At 52.1% G+C, this 16138-nt stretch overlaps 7 protein-coding genes across 7 annotated transcripts; 3 read left to right on the top strand and 4 right to left on the bottom strand.

Moving 5' to 3' along the window:
• Positions 1–64: 64 nt before the first annotated feature.
• On the top strand, positions 65–1810 carry J4E86_010029 (uncharacterized protein; the record flags this gene model as incomplete). The annotated part of the gene is made up of 4 exons (XM_051450529.1): positions 65–277; positions 327–754; positions 804–1671; positions 1727–1810. The coding sequence occupies 4 exons, from the start codon at positions 65–67 to the stop codon at positions 1808–1810; spliced, it is 1593 nt and encodes a 530-aa protein (XP_051298450.1).
• Positions 1811–1845: 35 nt separating this feature from the next.
• J4E86_010028 (uncharacterized protein) lies at positions 1846–5024 on the bottom strand (the record flags this gene model as incomplete). The annotated part of the gene is made up of 4 exons (XM_051450528.1): positions 1846–3558; positions 3606–3823; positions 3875–4488; positions 4540–5024. The coding sequence occupies 4 exons, from the start codon at positions 5022–5024 to the stop codon at positions 1846–1848; spliced, it is 3030 nt and encodes a 1009-aa protein (XP_051298449.1).
• A 1012-nt stretch (positions 5025–6036) lies between these two features.
• On the bottom strand, positions 6037–7081 carry J4E86_010027 (uncharacterized protein; the record flags this gene model as incomplete). Its single annotated transcript, XM_051450527.1, has 4 exons — positions 6037–6072; positions 6102–6514; positions 6573–6833; positions 6898–7081. 4 exons carry the CDS (start codon positions 7079–7081, stop codon positions 6037–6039), a joined length of 894 nt encoding a protein of 297 aa, XP_051298448.1.
• Positions 7082–7762: 681 nt separating this feature from the next.
• On the top strand, positions 7763–8815 carry J4E86_010026 (uncharacterized protein; the record flags this gene model as incomplete). The annotated part of the gene is made up of 1 exon (XM_051450526.1): positions 7763–8815. The coding sequence occupies one exon, from the start codon at positions 7763–7765 to the stop codon at positions 8813–8815; it is 1053 nt and encodes a 350-aa protein (XP_051298447.1).
• A 663-nt stretch (positions 8816–9478) lies between these two features.
• J4E86_010025 (uncharacterized protein) lies at positions 9479–12195 on the top strand (the record flags this gene model as incomplete). The annotated part of the gene is made up of 3 exons (XM_051450525.1): positions 9479–9503; positions 9567–9794; positions 9848–12195. 3 exons carry the CDS (start codon positions 9479–9481, stop codon positions 12193–12195), a joined length of 2601 nt encoding a protein of 866 aa, XP_051298446.1.
• Positions 12196–12330: 135 nt separating this feature from the next.
• J4E86_010024 (uncharacterized protein) lies at positions 12331–14032 on the bottom strand (the record flags this gene model as incomplete). Its single annotated transcript, XM_051450524.1, has 3 exons — positions 12331–13293; positions 13344–13576; positions 13693–14032. The coding sequence occupies 3 exons, from the start codon at positions 14030–14032 to the stop codon at positions 12331–12333; spliced, it is 1536 nt and encodes a 511-aa protein (XP_051298445.1).
• A 361-nt stretch (positions 14033–14393) lies between these two features.
• Positions 14394–15763, bottom strand: J4E86_010023 (uncharacterized protein; the record flags this gene model as incomplete). The annotated part of the gene is made up of 2 exons (XM_051450523.1): positions 14394–14796; positions 14847–15763. 2 exons carry the CDS (start codon positions 15761–15763, stop codon positions 14394–14396), a joined length of 1320 nt encoding a protein of 439 aa, XP_051298444.1.
• Positions 15764–16138: the final 375 nt, after the last annotated feature.

Genomic DNA, 16138 nt, shown 5'->3' with positions numbered 1-16138 from the left:
TTTTTGCATACCCATTAGTATCTGTCTACGTCTATTCATCAGCATCGACTTAGTTCTCGCCAACATGTCTATCACCGACGGAAATACGAAAGTGAACGACTCCATCGATACCGAGTCTCCTGGATCATTTCAAAGACAGGCTGTCGTTCTAGCTTATCAAGAGCTACTCACGGACCAGGCCTCGCAACCAGACAAGATATTCCTCGCGGGCCACGAGATCCAGCAACTTGATCCCAACCTGGTGGTACTGGACGAAGATACACAAGAACACCCTCGCGTAGGTGTCAACACCCATGCAGTGCATCTGCAGCTAACACGTTTCTCAGACCTGGCCAACCGCCAAGAAAGTGCGCGCCACCGCAATCGTGGGAGGATGTTGTTTCATCTCTCCCTTCGCAAGCACCATATTCGCCCCGTCCATCCACCTAGTCATGAACGACCTAGGTATCACAGACAGTACCGTCGGCGCCTTGCAGGTCTCCATCTTCCTCTTCGCATTGGCGATCGGCCCACTCTTTCTTGCCCCACTCAGCGAACGATACGGCAGGGCAGCGATTATACACTTTGGCAATTTGGTCTTCGTTGCCTTCTCTCTTGGAGGTGGCTTCTCTCAAACTGCTGTTCAGTTCTCAGTTTGCCGGTTCTTTGCTGGACTCGGCGGGTCTGCTGCCATCGCGGTAGTCGGTGGTTTCGTATCTGACGTGTGGAATCTTGCTGCCCGTCCGAAGGCATCTGGACTCGTAATGCTTGGACCGTAAGTTTGTGATTGTATAATTTTTTGAGTCCTTGCTTACAAGTACCAGCGTCCTAGGCCCCGTCCTGGGCCCCGTATGTGGAGGCTGGATGTCAGAGCGGGTCTCGTGGCGATGGACTCTTTGGATACCCGCCATTGCCAGTGCCCTGCTTTCGATCGCCGGAATTCTCCTCCTCAATGAGTCCTACGCACCCAAGGTTCTACAGAACAAGCTACGAAGAGAACAGAAAACGAGGCCTAGTGCTGAGCTTTATACCGTACTGGATCTTCAGCCCCGTTTTACCGGCCCTACTGCGCTCGTCAACGCTTTCGTCCGACCCCTGGTGTATCTAGCTCTCGATCCAGCGCTGCTGTTGGCCTCGCTGTTTTACTCAGTGGTGTTTGGTGTCGTATATTTGATCATCGTTACTTACGCTGATGTCTTTGGTCGAGGATATGGACACAGCGTTGGCATTGTGGGTACCGACTTCCTGGCCGCTGGCATCGGTATGCTCCTCGGTACATTCGCTACTATTCGCGCTATGGAAGCCATCTTCAAGCGAGACACAACATCCGGCCAAATGAAGTACAAGCCTGAGTCAAGGCTCGTCAGCTGTCTTGTTGGCGGAACATTGCTGGTTGGTGGGTTGTTCATGTACGGGTTCACGGCCACCAGAACGCACTTTATGGTGCCACTGGTAGCCATCATGCTTATGATGGCCGGAGGCATGAACATTCAACTCGCGCTGCAGCTGTACGCTATCGATGCTTTCAAGTATCCCGCTTCTGCAGTCGCGGCCATATCCTTCCTTCGCTGCATGTTCGCCGGCGCGTTTCCGTTGTTCGGAGAGAAGTTGTTCGATACACTTGGCCTTGACTGGGGCGTGGGATTGCTGGGCTTTTTGGTGTTGGGTTTGGGGTTACCACTGGTATCACTGGTATGTGCAGATGCTTTCGCTTGTTGTTTAATATTTTACTGACATTGTCACGCAGCTCTACATCTATGGTGTAAAGCTTCGGTTGAAAGGCGCCGATCGCATGGAGCGTTTCGAGGGCTCCAAAGCAACCATGAAGTAGCCCTTCTTAGGAGGAGCTGCCTGATATATGTGACCTCATGTATATCCCACCATCATCGTCTCTGGCGGCCCTAGATAGCTGTCTTTAACCCCGCCCCTAGTATCTAGAACAAGCTTCTCCAAGTAAACCTCTGGACTATTGACAGTCCAACGAAGCGTGTGCTTTCCTTCCGCTACTTCACCAAGACTGATCTTCCTCGTCCAAACCTGGTTCATCACTTCACTGGTCCACTCCGGCGGCACATCGCCTGCGTCCTTTGGGTCACCCAACACACGTGTGAAGTTTTGAGGGGTGTCGTCAAGGGAAAGCGAGAACTCCATGAGAAGATTAGGATCGGTATCTAGGCAGGCGTTGATGTATACCGTGGCGTTTAGGGCAGTGGTATGGTTGAAGAGATAGATGTCATATTCGACAAATGCCTTGGTAGCGTCATCAAGAGAAGCCCGAGCAGCATGGAAAGGCCGTATTGCGATAGATCCAGATTCGGTGCGCGTGCCCAGGTAGGGGATATGAGCAAATGATACCGTGTTGTTTGCAGTGCCGCTACGGAGCGACGAGCGCTGGTAGTGCGGGCTCTCAATGGATATGTAACCGGCAGTTTCTGGGAAGCCTAGGAAATCGCCGGGTACTTTGAAATTGGTCACCGGAATATGTATGATATCGTAGTATGGGTAAAATGATGGCATTGATGTTACACCAACCTCTAGGGTGTCGTTGTATCCTTCTGGCACCCGTGTCCAATCGATGGTGATGTTGAGGCGTTGCTCGTCTAAGGTCTGGCTGAGTTGGCCGGAGTTTGGTGTTATGGACAACCAATCCACCGGGATATCACCGAGCTGCCAGTCGAGCGGAATGCGGTAGTCACCTCGCATGAAGAGATCGATAGTCCGCTGACGAGGTCCATACGGACTCATCTCTGGTACCTTGGCTGGAGACTTGGTGAAAGGCAACGATGGATCGATTGACTCAGCCCATCGGCCCTGGTCGAGAGGACTATTGGAGCCCTCCGCATAAATACCAAGATTACCGATGGAGAACTGCATATTTTGGCGCAGCTGAACGAAAGAAAGATTCGAGACTATGTCGCGGGATGGATTCATCCAATTCTTGGGCTTTCCTGTATCGAACGTTTCGAGTTTGGCCTGAGACATAATGTTCAGCCATTTTCCATTCAGGACAGCGTCGAAACCTTCAACTAGATCGTAGTCATATTCGAAGTCGGCCAAAATTTGATGAGCGAGGGCGTTTGCAGAGTTTCTTCGCTCCATAGCATGTCGGTAGTTCATTCCAGTGCGAACGTTTACTGCGTAGTATGTGGCGCCCGATACCAGGGGATAGAACAGTAGCTCGTAGAATGCAGCTTTGTGATCGTCCGGCATCTGGTCGTATAGTGTTTTCGTTCCGCGCGCAAGCGTATTCCATCTTGTCAGGACCGTTTCTGCTTCATGATAGTTCAGTACTGAGTACGTGTCTGGTTGAACCATCTCAAAGCGGCGCATTCCAATAAGATGGTTGAACTCCATCAGTAGAGCCGCAATGTCATCTGCATGTTCTATGCCGAACTCCCTCTCGGCGTAGAGGCGCAGATACTCCGGTATCAACTCGAAGTCGAACTTCGAGTTATCCCAAGCCAAGTCCATAGCGAATCCAAAAGGTAACTCCAAAGGCTTGATATCACCAACATTGATGACCCAAACCTGGTTCGCATCGCGCCAGTAAGCTTGCAAAAGCTCTTTCAACACTTTCGACTGCGTCTGTTAGGAAAAGATTGATCATGCAAGCTGCGCATACTGACCAAGCTGTTGGTATTTGACCACTTGTACGATCGCGGCCTACCAAAATACTCGAAGTGAAAGTAAACGCCGGCGCCGCCTTCCCTGGCAGTCTCGTTACCAGTGGGTAAGCGCAGAATTTGGCCATGGTTATCATCGGGCATGATGATAGTGACATCATCGGGAGGGTTAAGTCCGGCTGCGTAATAGGTCGCCACTTCCTTGTATATCGTCCATGCTTCTACACTTTGTCAGCGTGGTCTAAACTTATTGTCTCAAGGATTACACTTACGGTTCACTTTCTGATCACCTAGTACTTCTTTGAAGATCTGACGCTCTACTTCAAACACTTCTCGAAGTATCTCCAAGGCATCGTCACCAACTATCGCACTATCACTTGGGCCGCGCATACCCAGCGTCACAAAACTCTCGTTGTTTCCCATTCTACGAATACCCTCTTCCATAAAGCGCGTGACGTTGTCCTTGTTCAACCTCCAATCCCAGGACCCGGTCTCAGTTGCGTTCCACTCATTGGTGGCTCTTTGCATCGGCTCGTGATGACTGGTAGAGATTACGATACCGTAGTCGTTTGCGAGCTGCTGATTTCCTGGATCATCTGTAAAGAAAATTTGACCTGGGGCTGGTGTTGTCGATCCCCACATGGCAGGCCACAGGTAGTTGGCTTTCAACCGGAGTAGCAAATCGAACACGTGGGCGTAGAACTCGGTGTCGAGAGGATAGTAAGAGGAGTTGTGTCGTGCAGCCCACCATGTTACTAATGCTGGTGCTTCGTCGTTGATGAAGAGCCCCCTGTATTTGACTGATGGCGGGCCATGAACGGTGACTTTTGGCAGTGCGAAGATAGCGGCGTGTTTCTTGGTCGGCACATCCGCCCACCAATGGTATCTGTCGTAACCCATCAATCGCCACCCAGAGTTGCACGATGGAAGCACTTACGGAGATTGTCCACTTTGTTCCGCAAGCGTGTGTACGCCGAAGATAGTACCACGTTTATCGCTGCCTACGATAACCAGCGCCCGTTCCAATCCAGCTAGTGGATTGGCTATCACTGCCGTTTTGAACACTTCCCATCTTCCATCTACGTCTGATATGTCGAGACCTTTCTCGGCAGACAGTTGACTAATGAGTCTCGACCCTACAGAGCCGACGATGATGCCCGTTGCTGAAGTCGAAATCGTAGAGTTGGTAGTGGCATTACTGAGCGCGGGTCGGGTTCCAGTGATCTGCTCGAAGTCGTCCACCAGGCTATTGAGCGCAATGTGAATACCCACGAAATCATCTGCATCAGCTATGACGGTAGCGCCAGCAACATCCAAGGCTTGACCTCCAGGCTCGAAGCCCACGAACTTCTCCTCGAGCAAAGCATGCACCGTGTGTTTCGAACAGGCACAGAAGGCCGCAAAAATCTTCACAACCCGCATCGCTGAAAGACGGGCAAGGTGTGTATGCTCCCGGCTGAGCTACAAGTGATCAGTCTGAACATTATAACGACAATGTCGGTATAATGAAGACTGCGCGGGGAATCTCCCCGTATTGCGAATCCTTTCTGCGGAGGATCTCCAGCCGGATGTGAATTTCCAGCATCGTCATGCCAGCGATACAAAGTTCCCCAACTCTTGGCTATACAGCGGGGGGATATGCTCCTCCTTAGACTGCATGCAGGGCAACCGATGTGATCATCTGGGATCGCTAAACCCAGAGTGGGGTACAATTTGTCTGTCGAATCTATGAGCTCGGGTCAAAGCCATCCGCAACCGAATATTCTAGGTAGCGTAGATCGCGTACGCTGCATCGTAACACGGCTGCAAGTTCGATGAGAGCAGCAGATGGGTGCGAATTACGAACCGTTGCCAGCGCTGGAGCGCGTGTCTAGCGCGTTTTCTCCGCACTGCGCTCGATAGTTGATATTGGGCGAATTCGGATACTATCGTGATCATGAATGAGCCTTGTGTGCATCAAATAGAGTCTGTGGTCACAGTAGAGCCTGGCGGTATTCTTCCGTGGTAGTTGGAAGCTGTCAAGTATATGGGATGGAATCGCGTTGCCGGCTGATGACGTCACGTGCTCTAGCGCCGGTAACGCGCCGAGCTTTCCAAGGTTCCAAGCTGGGGGTCGCGGAACCCGAACGCGTCCTTCCACTGCCTAACCCATTTTATCAGCATCCGCATCACGAAAATGTTTTTGCGATGTCTCTGCGCTATGCTTGCACTGTCTTGAGTCATCTGTATTTATTCCGAGTGTGTTTTGCAAGACCTGGGATTCGTCGCATTACGCCGATGGACCATCTCAATGACCAGCCCGAACCAAGACCAGGCCGCCGTTTGAGTTAACGTCGCACTCTATTCTTCTTTGATATTGAAGCGCTATACTTCGTGTGTGTCGCGAACTCCACAGCAACAGCTAACAAATTACCATATCAACTACCATGTACTATTACCCGATCTGGGCCTCGAGAAGCAGCTCGGCCCGCTGCACTTCAAGTCGAAGAAGTCCATCACCGTATCGGCATCCGTCGGGATATCATGCGTTACACTCCCTGCCTCGTACGCTTCGAACTTGTCGCCATACCGAAACCTCGTCCATCCTTCGAAAGGAACGTCCTCCGTAATCTCCGTCGGTTTCTGGCTCACGTCAAACACGCTCGTCCACTGTTTGATCTGCTCGCGGAAGTTCTGTGGATATAGTACGGTGTCTGCTGTGCCATGGAGAGTTTGGAACTTCGGTCGAAAGCCGCGATACGTGGGATATGCGTTGCGCACAAGAGCTGCCCATTGCGGTCCGTTCTTGACGATTTGGCCTTTAGCACACGCGTCACTCCAGACGTCGAAGCCGTCGCCAGCAAAGCAGCCGAAGGGTACACCGGCCCATGCGCTTCCTGCTGCGAATACATCTGGATAACTACCAATCAGGACTGCGGAGGTATGGAGTCAGCGTGTGTCTCACATGCATCTTATGCCGTCCGGTCTTACCGTTGGTCATCATCGCGCCTGAACTCGTTCCGGTAACGAACACGCGGTCTTTGTCTGCATGGTACTTTTCCAAAGTCCAGCGCACCATGGATACAATGCCTAGCGCGTCGCCTCCTCCATTGTGGGTGAGCGACTCTTGGCTACTCACATCCCAGCATTGATCCGTATTCAGCATTGAAGCATTGGGATAGATCGAGATAAACCCATATTCGTCACCAAGCGAAGCCCATGGCCGATAATCGAAGACCTGCTGCGCCGTACCTAAAGATGATTGTACGAAGTCAGTAAATGTCTCGCAGACAGTTCGTATACGGGATAATCCCACCATGGCACCAATGGGGAGACACCAAGATCGGGGGGTTTGGCGGCAGGTTGGCCGGCACGTAGATGAACATCGAGACATTGCGCGGGTTAGGGCCGAAGTCGGTGATCTCCGTGAGCTTGGAGGTGAGCTGCGCGGATGCCACAGCTGCGAAGAGCATAGGCAATATGGAGTTGAGGGCGAACATGGTGTCGACTGAGATGAAGGTTGACCGACCTAGTTCCGGAGTCCCTGCACCATGGAGGCTTCTTATAGCTATTCTCGACCGGAGTTCCACAGAAGCAAGTAGTACGGCGATCTATTCTGTACCCCGTTTCCAGCGCCGGGTACATGGCGTTGCAGATCGCACTTGCGCGTACATCTGAGCATGCTCTACGTACCAATCATTCGTCTAGCCCTATCACGACACGGAGGAGAACTTATATTAACCAGCTTCTATCCTGCGATATTTCTCCGCAGCTGTTCCCCGTTAGCGTCAATTCCAAGCCTTGGATATATCCACAACATGCATACGCCGGAATGCCCAGATCACATGCTATCGGCTGGACGCTCTAGTTTGTGCGAGAGCGCGGACGTGCCAAGCATGCAGTGGACTATTTTTCGTCGCGCAATTATTCATTCTTCCACCATGGTCACTGTGAAACGCTCCTGCGACCGCAATCGGGATTTCACAGCGCGCGATTCAACTCTCTTTATAGAACAGACGACTCCACTGGCACGATCTATATGTCCCCTTTCACAATGTCACAATGCATCGCGATATGGCCTCAATACGTAAATACCTCGAGTATGTCCGTTCTGGTCAGAAGGGAGTCATACTCTGGATCAACCGGAGGCCTTGTTACCATTTTTATACATCGCGACAACGATGTTACCCTTGACACAAGATGAAGTCTTCCGGCAAATCAAACAAAAGGCCAAGCGCAAGCAACACGAAAAGACGGCGTTCACCTCTGGCGTTGTCACTAAGCTCCTGAAAGACTTGTACAATCCCGACCTACAGGGTAGCCTATTCTTCTACTCTCAGGACGAAAGCGGTATTCCCAGACGTAAAGTAGCTACACACGCAGCGAACCGAAAACATTACTGCTCGGTCGCTCTGGAAACCGCGTTCAACGCAGAACATTGGCATGACCAGACTAAGCCAGCAGCCTTCCGAGGTAACTGCCCTCCCAGCACAATTGAGGGTCTTATTGGAGACGTTGACGAGACCGAGTCCTGCATCGAGCCATGCCCCAATTGCGAAGCACCAGAAGATGTCGCACATTGTATGTGTGGATACAATGCATGGGTCAAGTATCTGCATGGCTTCTGGCTCTCTCACTTACTGCTACAGGACGTCGGTTCGCGCGGTCACGGTGTTTTTGCGCGCAAGGTGATTCACGACTCTACCATTGTAGGAGAGTATACAGGCCAGATCATACCTTTCAAAGACGATGGAACTCCAGCTCATGGACGAGATGCTTATCGCGTCGGGATCTCGATCGGTAAACCAAACTTTGACCAAACTCAGACACACGCCACAGCTTCTATAGACGCTCTTCATACCGGAGGTGTGACTCGCTTCATCAACCACTCTTGCAATCCGAATACGGAATTTGTAGAGATGGTGTGTTCTTTGGAGCGCCGAGCCGTTTATGTAGTCACAAAGCGAAAAGTCGCTATCGGCGAAGAGCTGACACTAGACTACGGTCCGAAATGGTTCAAGGGTGACCAGTACTGTCTTTGTAATACGGCTGACTGTTGGAACCCACGCAAGATATCTGAGGATGCCGATGCATCCGAGGTAAAGGTCAGTGAAGATGACACCGCGGACAAAGGTGGGGACGAGGATGATCCGGAGGACGCCTCGACAGCGTCGGATGATAGCGCGAATTCCAGCGAAGCATCTGACATATATGCTCATAGTCCTGCTTTTTGAGTAGCTAACACGGATTCCTTGACTTGTATAGAAAGAATGAGATGACCGCGTTCAAACTACCAAGAGCCCTCCTTCCGTTGATCAAAAGTGGGTCAGCGATCTTCTCTTACTTGAAAGCCTCAACTGTAACTAACTACCCAAACTCAAGCACGGTCGCGCGTCCATACGAAGGCTACGTCAAAAGTGCGCGGAACTCGAGATCGGCTCAATTAGGCCGTCGCCCGGGCAGACAGCTATTCGGTCCTTCTCCACGTGGATCGTCATTCGGAGGTAACGGAACAATGACAACCCGAAAACTGGGGAGCCTGAACGCGATCGGAGGTACTGACATGAGATGATAAAATGACAACGGGCGTTCTCCGGTCGCCCAACTAGACTCCGAAGTCTCTCCATTCGCGAGATCATGTGCGCACGAGCTCTTCCGATAAAACCGCCCTTGTATTGCGCCGTTTGGGGCTGCCTAGTAACGGTTGCCCTTAGCGCAATGCGTGGGGTACAATAGCTTGCTATGGCAAGCTTTGTTCCTCATCTCCCACGATCTCAATCACAGCTGGATCAGATTGCGCTGCAAAATGGCTAGCCGGCAGCAGCCCTCTCTTTTGCGACTGCTCTTTTGGGTGACGGTCTTCGAGTCGGCACCATTCGTTTTGTCGACTTCCAATCATGGCAGATCTCAAGAACCGTTATGGTCCTTCGTAGGTAAGTTTTGACTGTACGAAGTGCATGTGAGGCATATACTGACTTCGTACAGACCCTTTGATCGGTACCGTGGGCCCAAAACCTGGTTCCGCCATCGCAGGCGGTAACTCCTTCCCCGGCGCAAGTTTACCATGGGCGATGGCAAAGCCAGGCATTGACACGAGCTACATTGGGCTTCCGAATGGCAGTGCAGTGGACGCCAATGCTGGATACACGCCATTGGGGAATGTAACAGCAGTGAGCATGACGCACGTCAGCGGATCTGGCGGAGCTCCAACTTGTCAGTCCTCTGCTTGCGCAAACGAGCCGCCTACGAGTATTAACAAAATCAAGATGGATTGATCTCGCAGATGCCGCTGTATGGCAATCTCGAGTCTATCAACCTTGCCGACAACATGACTTATGCCCAGAACCGCAGTCTGGTTTCAGAGTCCGCAACAGTGGGCCTCTTCACTACGACTCTACAGAACGGCGTCAAGATCGAGATCACTTCTGGTAATCATACCGGATTCATGCGATACACTTTCCCTCAACCAGAAGTCCCTTCAAACAACCTTTCCACTGTCAATGTAGATTCCACGATGACAGGAGCCCTGTCAGGCAACGAGCACGATGCGCATGTTCTAGTCGACCTCACACACGTGTTGCCAGCCTATTCTTCGATAGCCTACTCTCAAAGGTTCCTGCACGGGCAGCTACATGTCGGGTCTTCCTCGAACGGATTGCCATCGTACCATGGATCAGCGACCTACACGGGTGGCTGGCCGCAGCCTGAAAGCCATACGATCCATTTCTGCGGGAACTTTAGTGTGCCTGCAGGATCTGCGCTCACCCCAACATCGGACTATGTTCAGGGAGAACTTTCCAGTACTCCCGGCGCTGGTACGTTTAGCTGGCAGTACAACCCTTATTCGCCACCAAGCTTCAAGTCTCGTCCTGTGCCGCGCGCGTATGCTGACGTCCGGTCCTACGCTGGGAGCGGAATGGGCCTTGGCGCTCTTTTCAGCTGGTCGCCTAAGGAGCAGCGACTCAACGGCACCCTTACTCTTGAGGCCAAATTGGGCATTTCGTACATTAGTGCTGCACAGGCATGCTCTCACGTAGAAAATGAGCTTCCTGGTGCGAAATCCTTCGAGGATGTCGTTGACGAGGGAAGGCAAGTATGGGAAGAGAAAATCTTGAGCAAGATACAGATTGGAGACGATGGCCATTCGACAAGCAACAACAAAAGCTTGAAGAGGATGCTTTACTCTGGGCTGTATCAAACAGGTCTGATGCCGACTGACAAAACAGGCGAATGCCCTAATTGGGAATCGAACGATGCTAAGCCATATTACGACGACCACTATACGCTGTGGGATACGTATAGGACTCTGTTACCCTTGTATCACCTGGTCTTCACAAAGCCTTACTCGCGCATCCTTTCTGGGCTCATTTCCATCTTCTCCGAAGAAGGGTACCTGCCCGCTGGCCGTGCGGCAAATTGGAATGGTCGTGTTCAGGGCGGCACACACGCAGACATGGTCCTAGCCGACGGCTTCGTCAAGAGCGTGCACGCACTATCCGGCGAGACAGGTCGCGGTGAGCTCGACAGTGGCGTTGATTGGCAAGAGGCCTACAAGGCAGTGATGAAAGACGCGAACGTGTTGCCCGAGCGCAATGTTGATCCGGTCGCTTTCGACGGCGCCACCAAGGAAGGCAGAGGAGCACTGGACGATTATCTCGCCCTTCGCTTCATTACGCGCAACCACACCCGCAGTGTCTCTCGTGGCGTCGAGTACCCGCAGAACGACTTCGCGATCTACAGCATGGCAGCTGGACTCAAGAAGTCCCAGGAAGATGTCGATCAGATGCGAGAACGAGCAAGCTGGTGGCAGAACCAATGGAACCCCATGGCAAACACAACTCTCAACGGCACGGGTACATTCACTGGCTTCCCAGGCCCTAGAAACGCGGATGGGACGTGGAACACCACGGCGTATGATCCGCTCAGCTGTGGAACATGCGGTTGGGATGCAGACATCTACGAAGCCAAGGTTTGGGAGACTGCATTCAGTGTCGCACCACACGACATGGCCAAAGTCATAGATCTGATGGGCGGTGACGAGGCTTTCGTCCGTCGGCTAGACGCCTCTTTCATTCCAGGCTTCGGTACATCAGTCGGTGCAAACAACGATGCCGGCTCTGCTCTCTTCAACCCAGGAAACGAACCGTCCTTCGCAACGCCATTCCTCTACAACTACGTACCTGGCATGAACTGGATGACAGTCAATCGGACTCGAGCGATCGTCGACGACTTCTACAGCGACGACCGTAACGGATACCCCGGAAACATCGATGGTGGTGCTCTACCAAGTTGGCTGGTATTCAACCTCATGGGCATGTATCCGGTGTCTGCCCAGCCGCTTTACCTTCTTTCTGCTCCCCGGTTTTCTTGGCTCAAGGTCTCGCTTTTTAGTGGAACGGCAGTCGAGACGTCGTTGACCATCCGGGCCCAGAACCTGTCAAGCACAAGCTATTACCCGCAAAAGGCTACCTGGAATGGAAAGGATTTGGACCGGGCTTGGTTGAAGCATAGCGAGATTGCGGAAGGAGGCGAGTTGGTCTTCTATATGGGTGAAGAGCCTAAGAAGTGGGATGTTGGTGAGCGGCCATGGTCACTGTCGACATCGTCGCTTTAGGCATTGGCATATGTGTCGCAATCTAGAAGAAAACCTTTTGGGGTAAAAATATACATCGTATTGAAAGCCATCTAATTTTGAAAGTTCAACAGCGCGAGTGCAGCAAGAGGCGCCACGAATTCAGGTCCCTTCACCTTACCAACCGGCCTGCCCTCCATTGACTAGGAGAGTATCTACGACTTTGCCGTCCAACAAGGCTTCGACAGTGACCAGTCCAGTCGGGACATCTTGCAGGATAACCTGCCCCCGGCAAAGTGTACATACTCTCTTTTTCTTTGTCGCCTTGCTCACTACCAAATCCATTCCATTTATTTTCGGCGCCAGCGTGCCATGCTGTTCTAATGGCGCGGCAATGTGGACTGTTAAGTCTTCACACGACGTAAACTTGCTGCACAGGGCAATCGTCGCGTTAAGTGCTGTTCCGCTCAGGACTGTCAGGCTTGGAACGACGAATGCCTGGCTATCGATCCGAAAAGTCTGTTCCGGTACATTAGGTGCCTGGACAGAGAAGGACGTGGCATTTTGGATGGCTGGTCCGGAAAGCGAGAACGGGAAGTAAGTCGTAATTCCGTATTCACTACCACTGCGACCAAAAGCCGAGCTTCCTGTCTCGGCTTCTGATTCAAGTTCTGTCTCGTTGTCGCTCACGCGAAGAGTTAGTGATCGCGGGGTTGAGCTGCCTGCCGGTGTGAGGATTCTGATCTTTCCCGAGAGCATCAACTTTCCGTCATCCCTGAAGTCGTAGGTCACATTCAGAGGTTTGACCGGCATGACAGCAATTGGCTCGGAGAGCTGAACACCAGCAGGTACAGTGTTGATGGCCCGGCCCATGAGATCGGCACACGTAGCAAGAAAGCCTATTCCTTGCGCGAATAGAGCATGCATCGTCGCATTCTTATCGCTCTCGTAAAGCCTTTTATCGGAATTCATCGTGTCGTTATACGACATGACTAGCGGTCCTCCTTTGTTTCCCGTTCCGTTCAAGTATTCGCCGAGGACGTTTGGGTCGAAGACTCCGCGTGTAGTGTCGAAGTTACTACCGCCATTCGTGTTATTGGGCGTGACGAAGCTCTCGTCTACAGCCTCCGGGAAGCCACCCTGCACCGATGAGTGAGTATCGTCCAATCGAATAACAGCCAGAAACCTACGTGGTGTACGCTGCCCATAGTGTGACCGCAAGCCGTGAGCCCAATAGCATCCACCTTGTCGAACCCTGCGCGCTCGAAGAAAAGTAGTGTCTCTTCTAGATCCGTCTCTGGTGCCGGGACGCCCGTAGTCTTTCCTGCTTCGAACGCATCAACGCGGCCAGGTCGAAATGGCATCTGCGCGCCTCCGCAGAGATTATTCGACATAACTGTACCGAGTGCAACAAGATCAGCCACTACCGCTTCGTCAGTACCAGTTCCATCATCAATGACCCATCAAAAGCGATGCACTCACTAGAAATCCCCTCCCCGACAAACGGCCTCCAGAACGAAAAGCTATCATTAAACGCACTCCCCTTATTCTCTTCCCTCGCCGTCTCGAATCCAATACTAGCATCAATACCTCCCGTGCCCGCACTCACATTCGCGGTGATAAAGTCGTGGAACATGACGCGCATCCATTGGGCAGCGGTGGTGCGACCACTATTGAGCCCTGTAGTACCGGTCTGCGAAACATAATTCGTGCAAGGGGTGATTGCGGAGGAGAAATTGGAAGCATAAGCGCCCCAGTTGTCGACGAGGATGTGTTCGAGGAAGGAGATGGCGGGTGTGGGATAGTAGAACGCGGCGCGTGTGATTGGGACAGTGGAGAGGATTGAGAGGGAAAAGGTGATGGAGTCGAAGAGTAGCATTTTCGCTTGTAGGCAGGCACTGAAACTGTGACTAGGATACTAGTGGTATTCCAGAGTATAATGACGGTATTTCATCTTATATATCGTCTTCGTTCCATACTGTGTCGGCTGATTTTGGAATATTTCCTCTTCGAGATGCAGTGCTACATGGCAGCTATCAAGTGATCCAGATCTTCAGAATACTGCCTCATGCACGACTACCGCTCAAGATTTAATCGGGGGCAGTATATGATTGGCTGCGTAGACAACACCGATCCAGCCTGCATGATTGGGCGTGCTTAGATAAGCCACGGTAAGCTGACATTCTTCTACCGCCACCTGCCTCTTAGGAATTTCAGAGTTGAAGTTTTCCCATCGAACTTCATACTCTGCCTGCAGCCCACAAGCTACCCAACTTGAGCCATCGCGTGGCGATAAGAGCTACGGCACCCACACCCATTACGCCTGCCGCGCAGAACCACACACCCTTGAAGTTTTCTACCGCGCCATTCCCCTCGCCCTTGAGTGCGCCCATGGCAGGGTTACCGAGCAGCCCGCCGAAAGCAGCAACAAGATACGCCAATCCGAGACGTACGCCAATTGAGGCCTTGTTGGGAGAGAGATTCGTAATTGTGGGCCCAGGGATAATTATCACGCCGCCAGAAAGGAAGCCGTACACGATGCTGATAGCGATGAGACCGTTCAATTCCTGAGCGAGGGGTAGCATGCAAAGGGTGATGATGCAGGCGACGGTGAGAGGAAGTAGGGTGTTAACACCGCCGTACCTAAACTTGTGAGTACTGGGCTATTGCGAAGTTGAATGATGAGAACGTACCTGTCGGCGATGAAGTTTGGAACAAAACGCCCAAAGATATTGGCGGCGTTCATGATCGACAACAGGTTGAATGCCATATCCTTCGACACACCGAGCTTGATAGCGTACTCCTGGATGAAGAAGAACGGCACGAACGAGGACGCGACGAACAGCGTGAACGCGACGACGAAGATCGTGTATGGCAGATCTTTGAAGTGGTGAAAGCCGAAGCTGGAGCCCTTGGATCCGTACTGAAGCTGCAAGCGCATCACCACAAAAGCGACGGCGTTGGTCACTAATATGATGAGCGCAAAGATGCGAACAGCCCACGCGAACCCGACGCTGAGGAACAGCGAGCGCAAGGAAAGAGTGTAGGCGATACCAGCAACGCTAGCACCAGTCGATGCAAGACCAGTAGCCAGCATGCGTTTCTTCTCGAAGAACATGGCTAGCACAGCGACAGGCACGATCGCCATCAAACCGCTGCCAATGCCCATGCACACTCCCTGAGCGAAGAAGATGGCCCAATAGCTCTTGAAGAAAGAAGTCAGGATCAAACCCAGTACCTCGAGGCCCGTGCCAACAGCGATGATACTTTTGAGGTATCCCCGATCAAGCAGCGCACCGCCTGGCAAGCAACCGATAGTAGTGAAGAAAAGCTGAATCGATCCGATCCAGGCAATACGCGACGCGTCCTGCTCCGGCATCAAGGTGTCGACGTAGTATGTTTGGAAAACACCGAATGCATTCGGTAAGCCCCAACTGTTCGCGAACAGAATAAATCCACCAAGAACCTGCATCCACGCCACTTTGCCATGATCAACAGGGTAATCTTCATTAGCTTGCGCACTCGCTGTGATCTCGTGCGAAAGCAGCTGTTGTGTTCTTTCACGCTGCGTCTCGTGGTATGAGAGCAAACTCTCTCTTTCGGGATCCATGGTTTTTGTATGGGAATTTGTAGGGTATTTCGATAGTGATGATAGTGCCTAATAATTGGGCGCTGGTGTGTAAGCTGGCCGTGCCATGTAGCAACTGGATTTTCTCAGGGTCGATGCTGGATGGGGCGCTAGCGGGTAGCATGCCGCGGAGGATCGTCACTTTTAGTCATGAAACTGCAGGTACAGGTCCGAGCGGTGAAGGTAATCGCGCAAGCGAGGCACGATTTCGTTTGCTGCGAAGCGGGGAGCAAACAACACGAATCAGGAATAATGGAGATATCAAAGGATGTTTGTGCAGTATGCATGAGTAGTTCAATTGAGGACGCCCTGAGATGGTGATTTAGGTTACATTCGGCACTTGTAGCCACTCTGGTC

Source organism: Alternaria arbusti (genome assembly GCF_024043155.1).
Source record: "Alternaria arbusti strain BMP 1465 chromosome Unknown scaffold_19, whole genome shotgun sequence".
NCBI lineage: Eukaryota > Fungi > Ascomycota > Dothideomycetes > Pleosporales > Pleosporaceae > Alternaria > Alternaria arbusti.
Note: the sequence above shows the minus strand (reverse complement) of the source record. Positions and strands in the feature narration are given on the sequence as shown.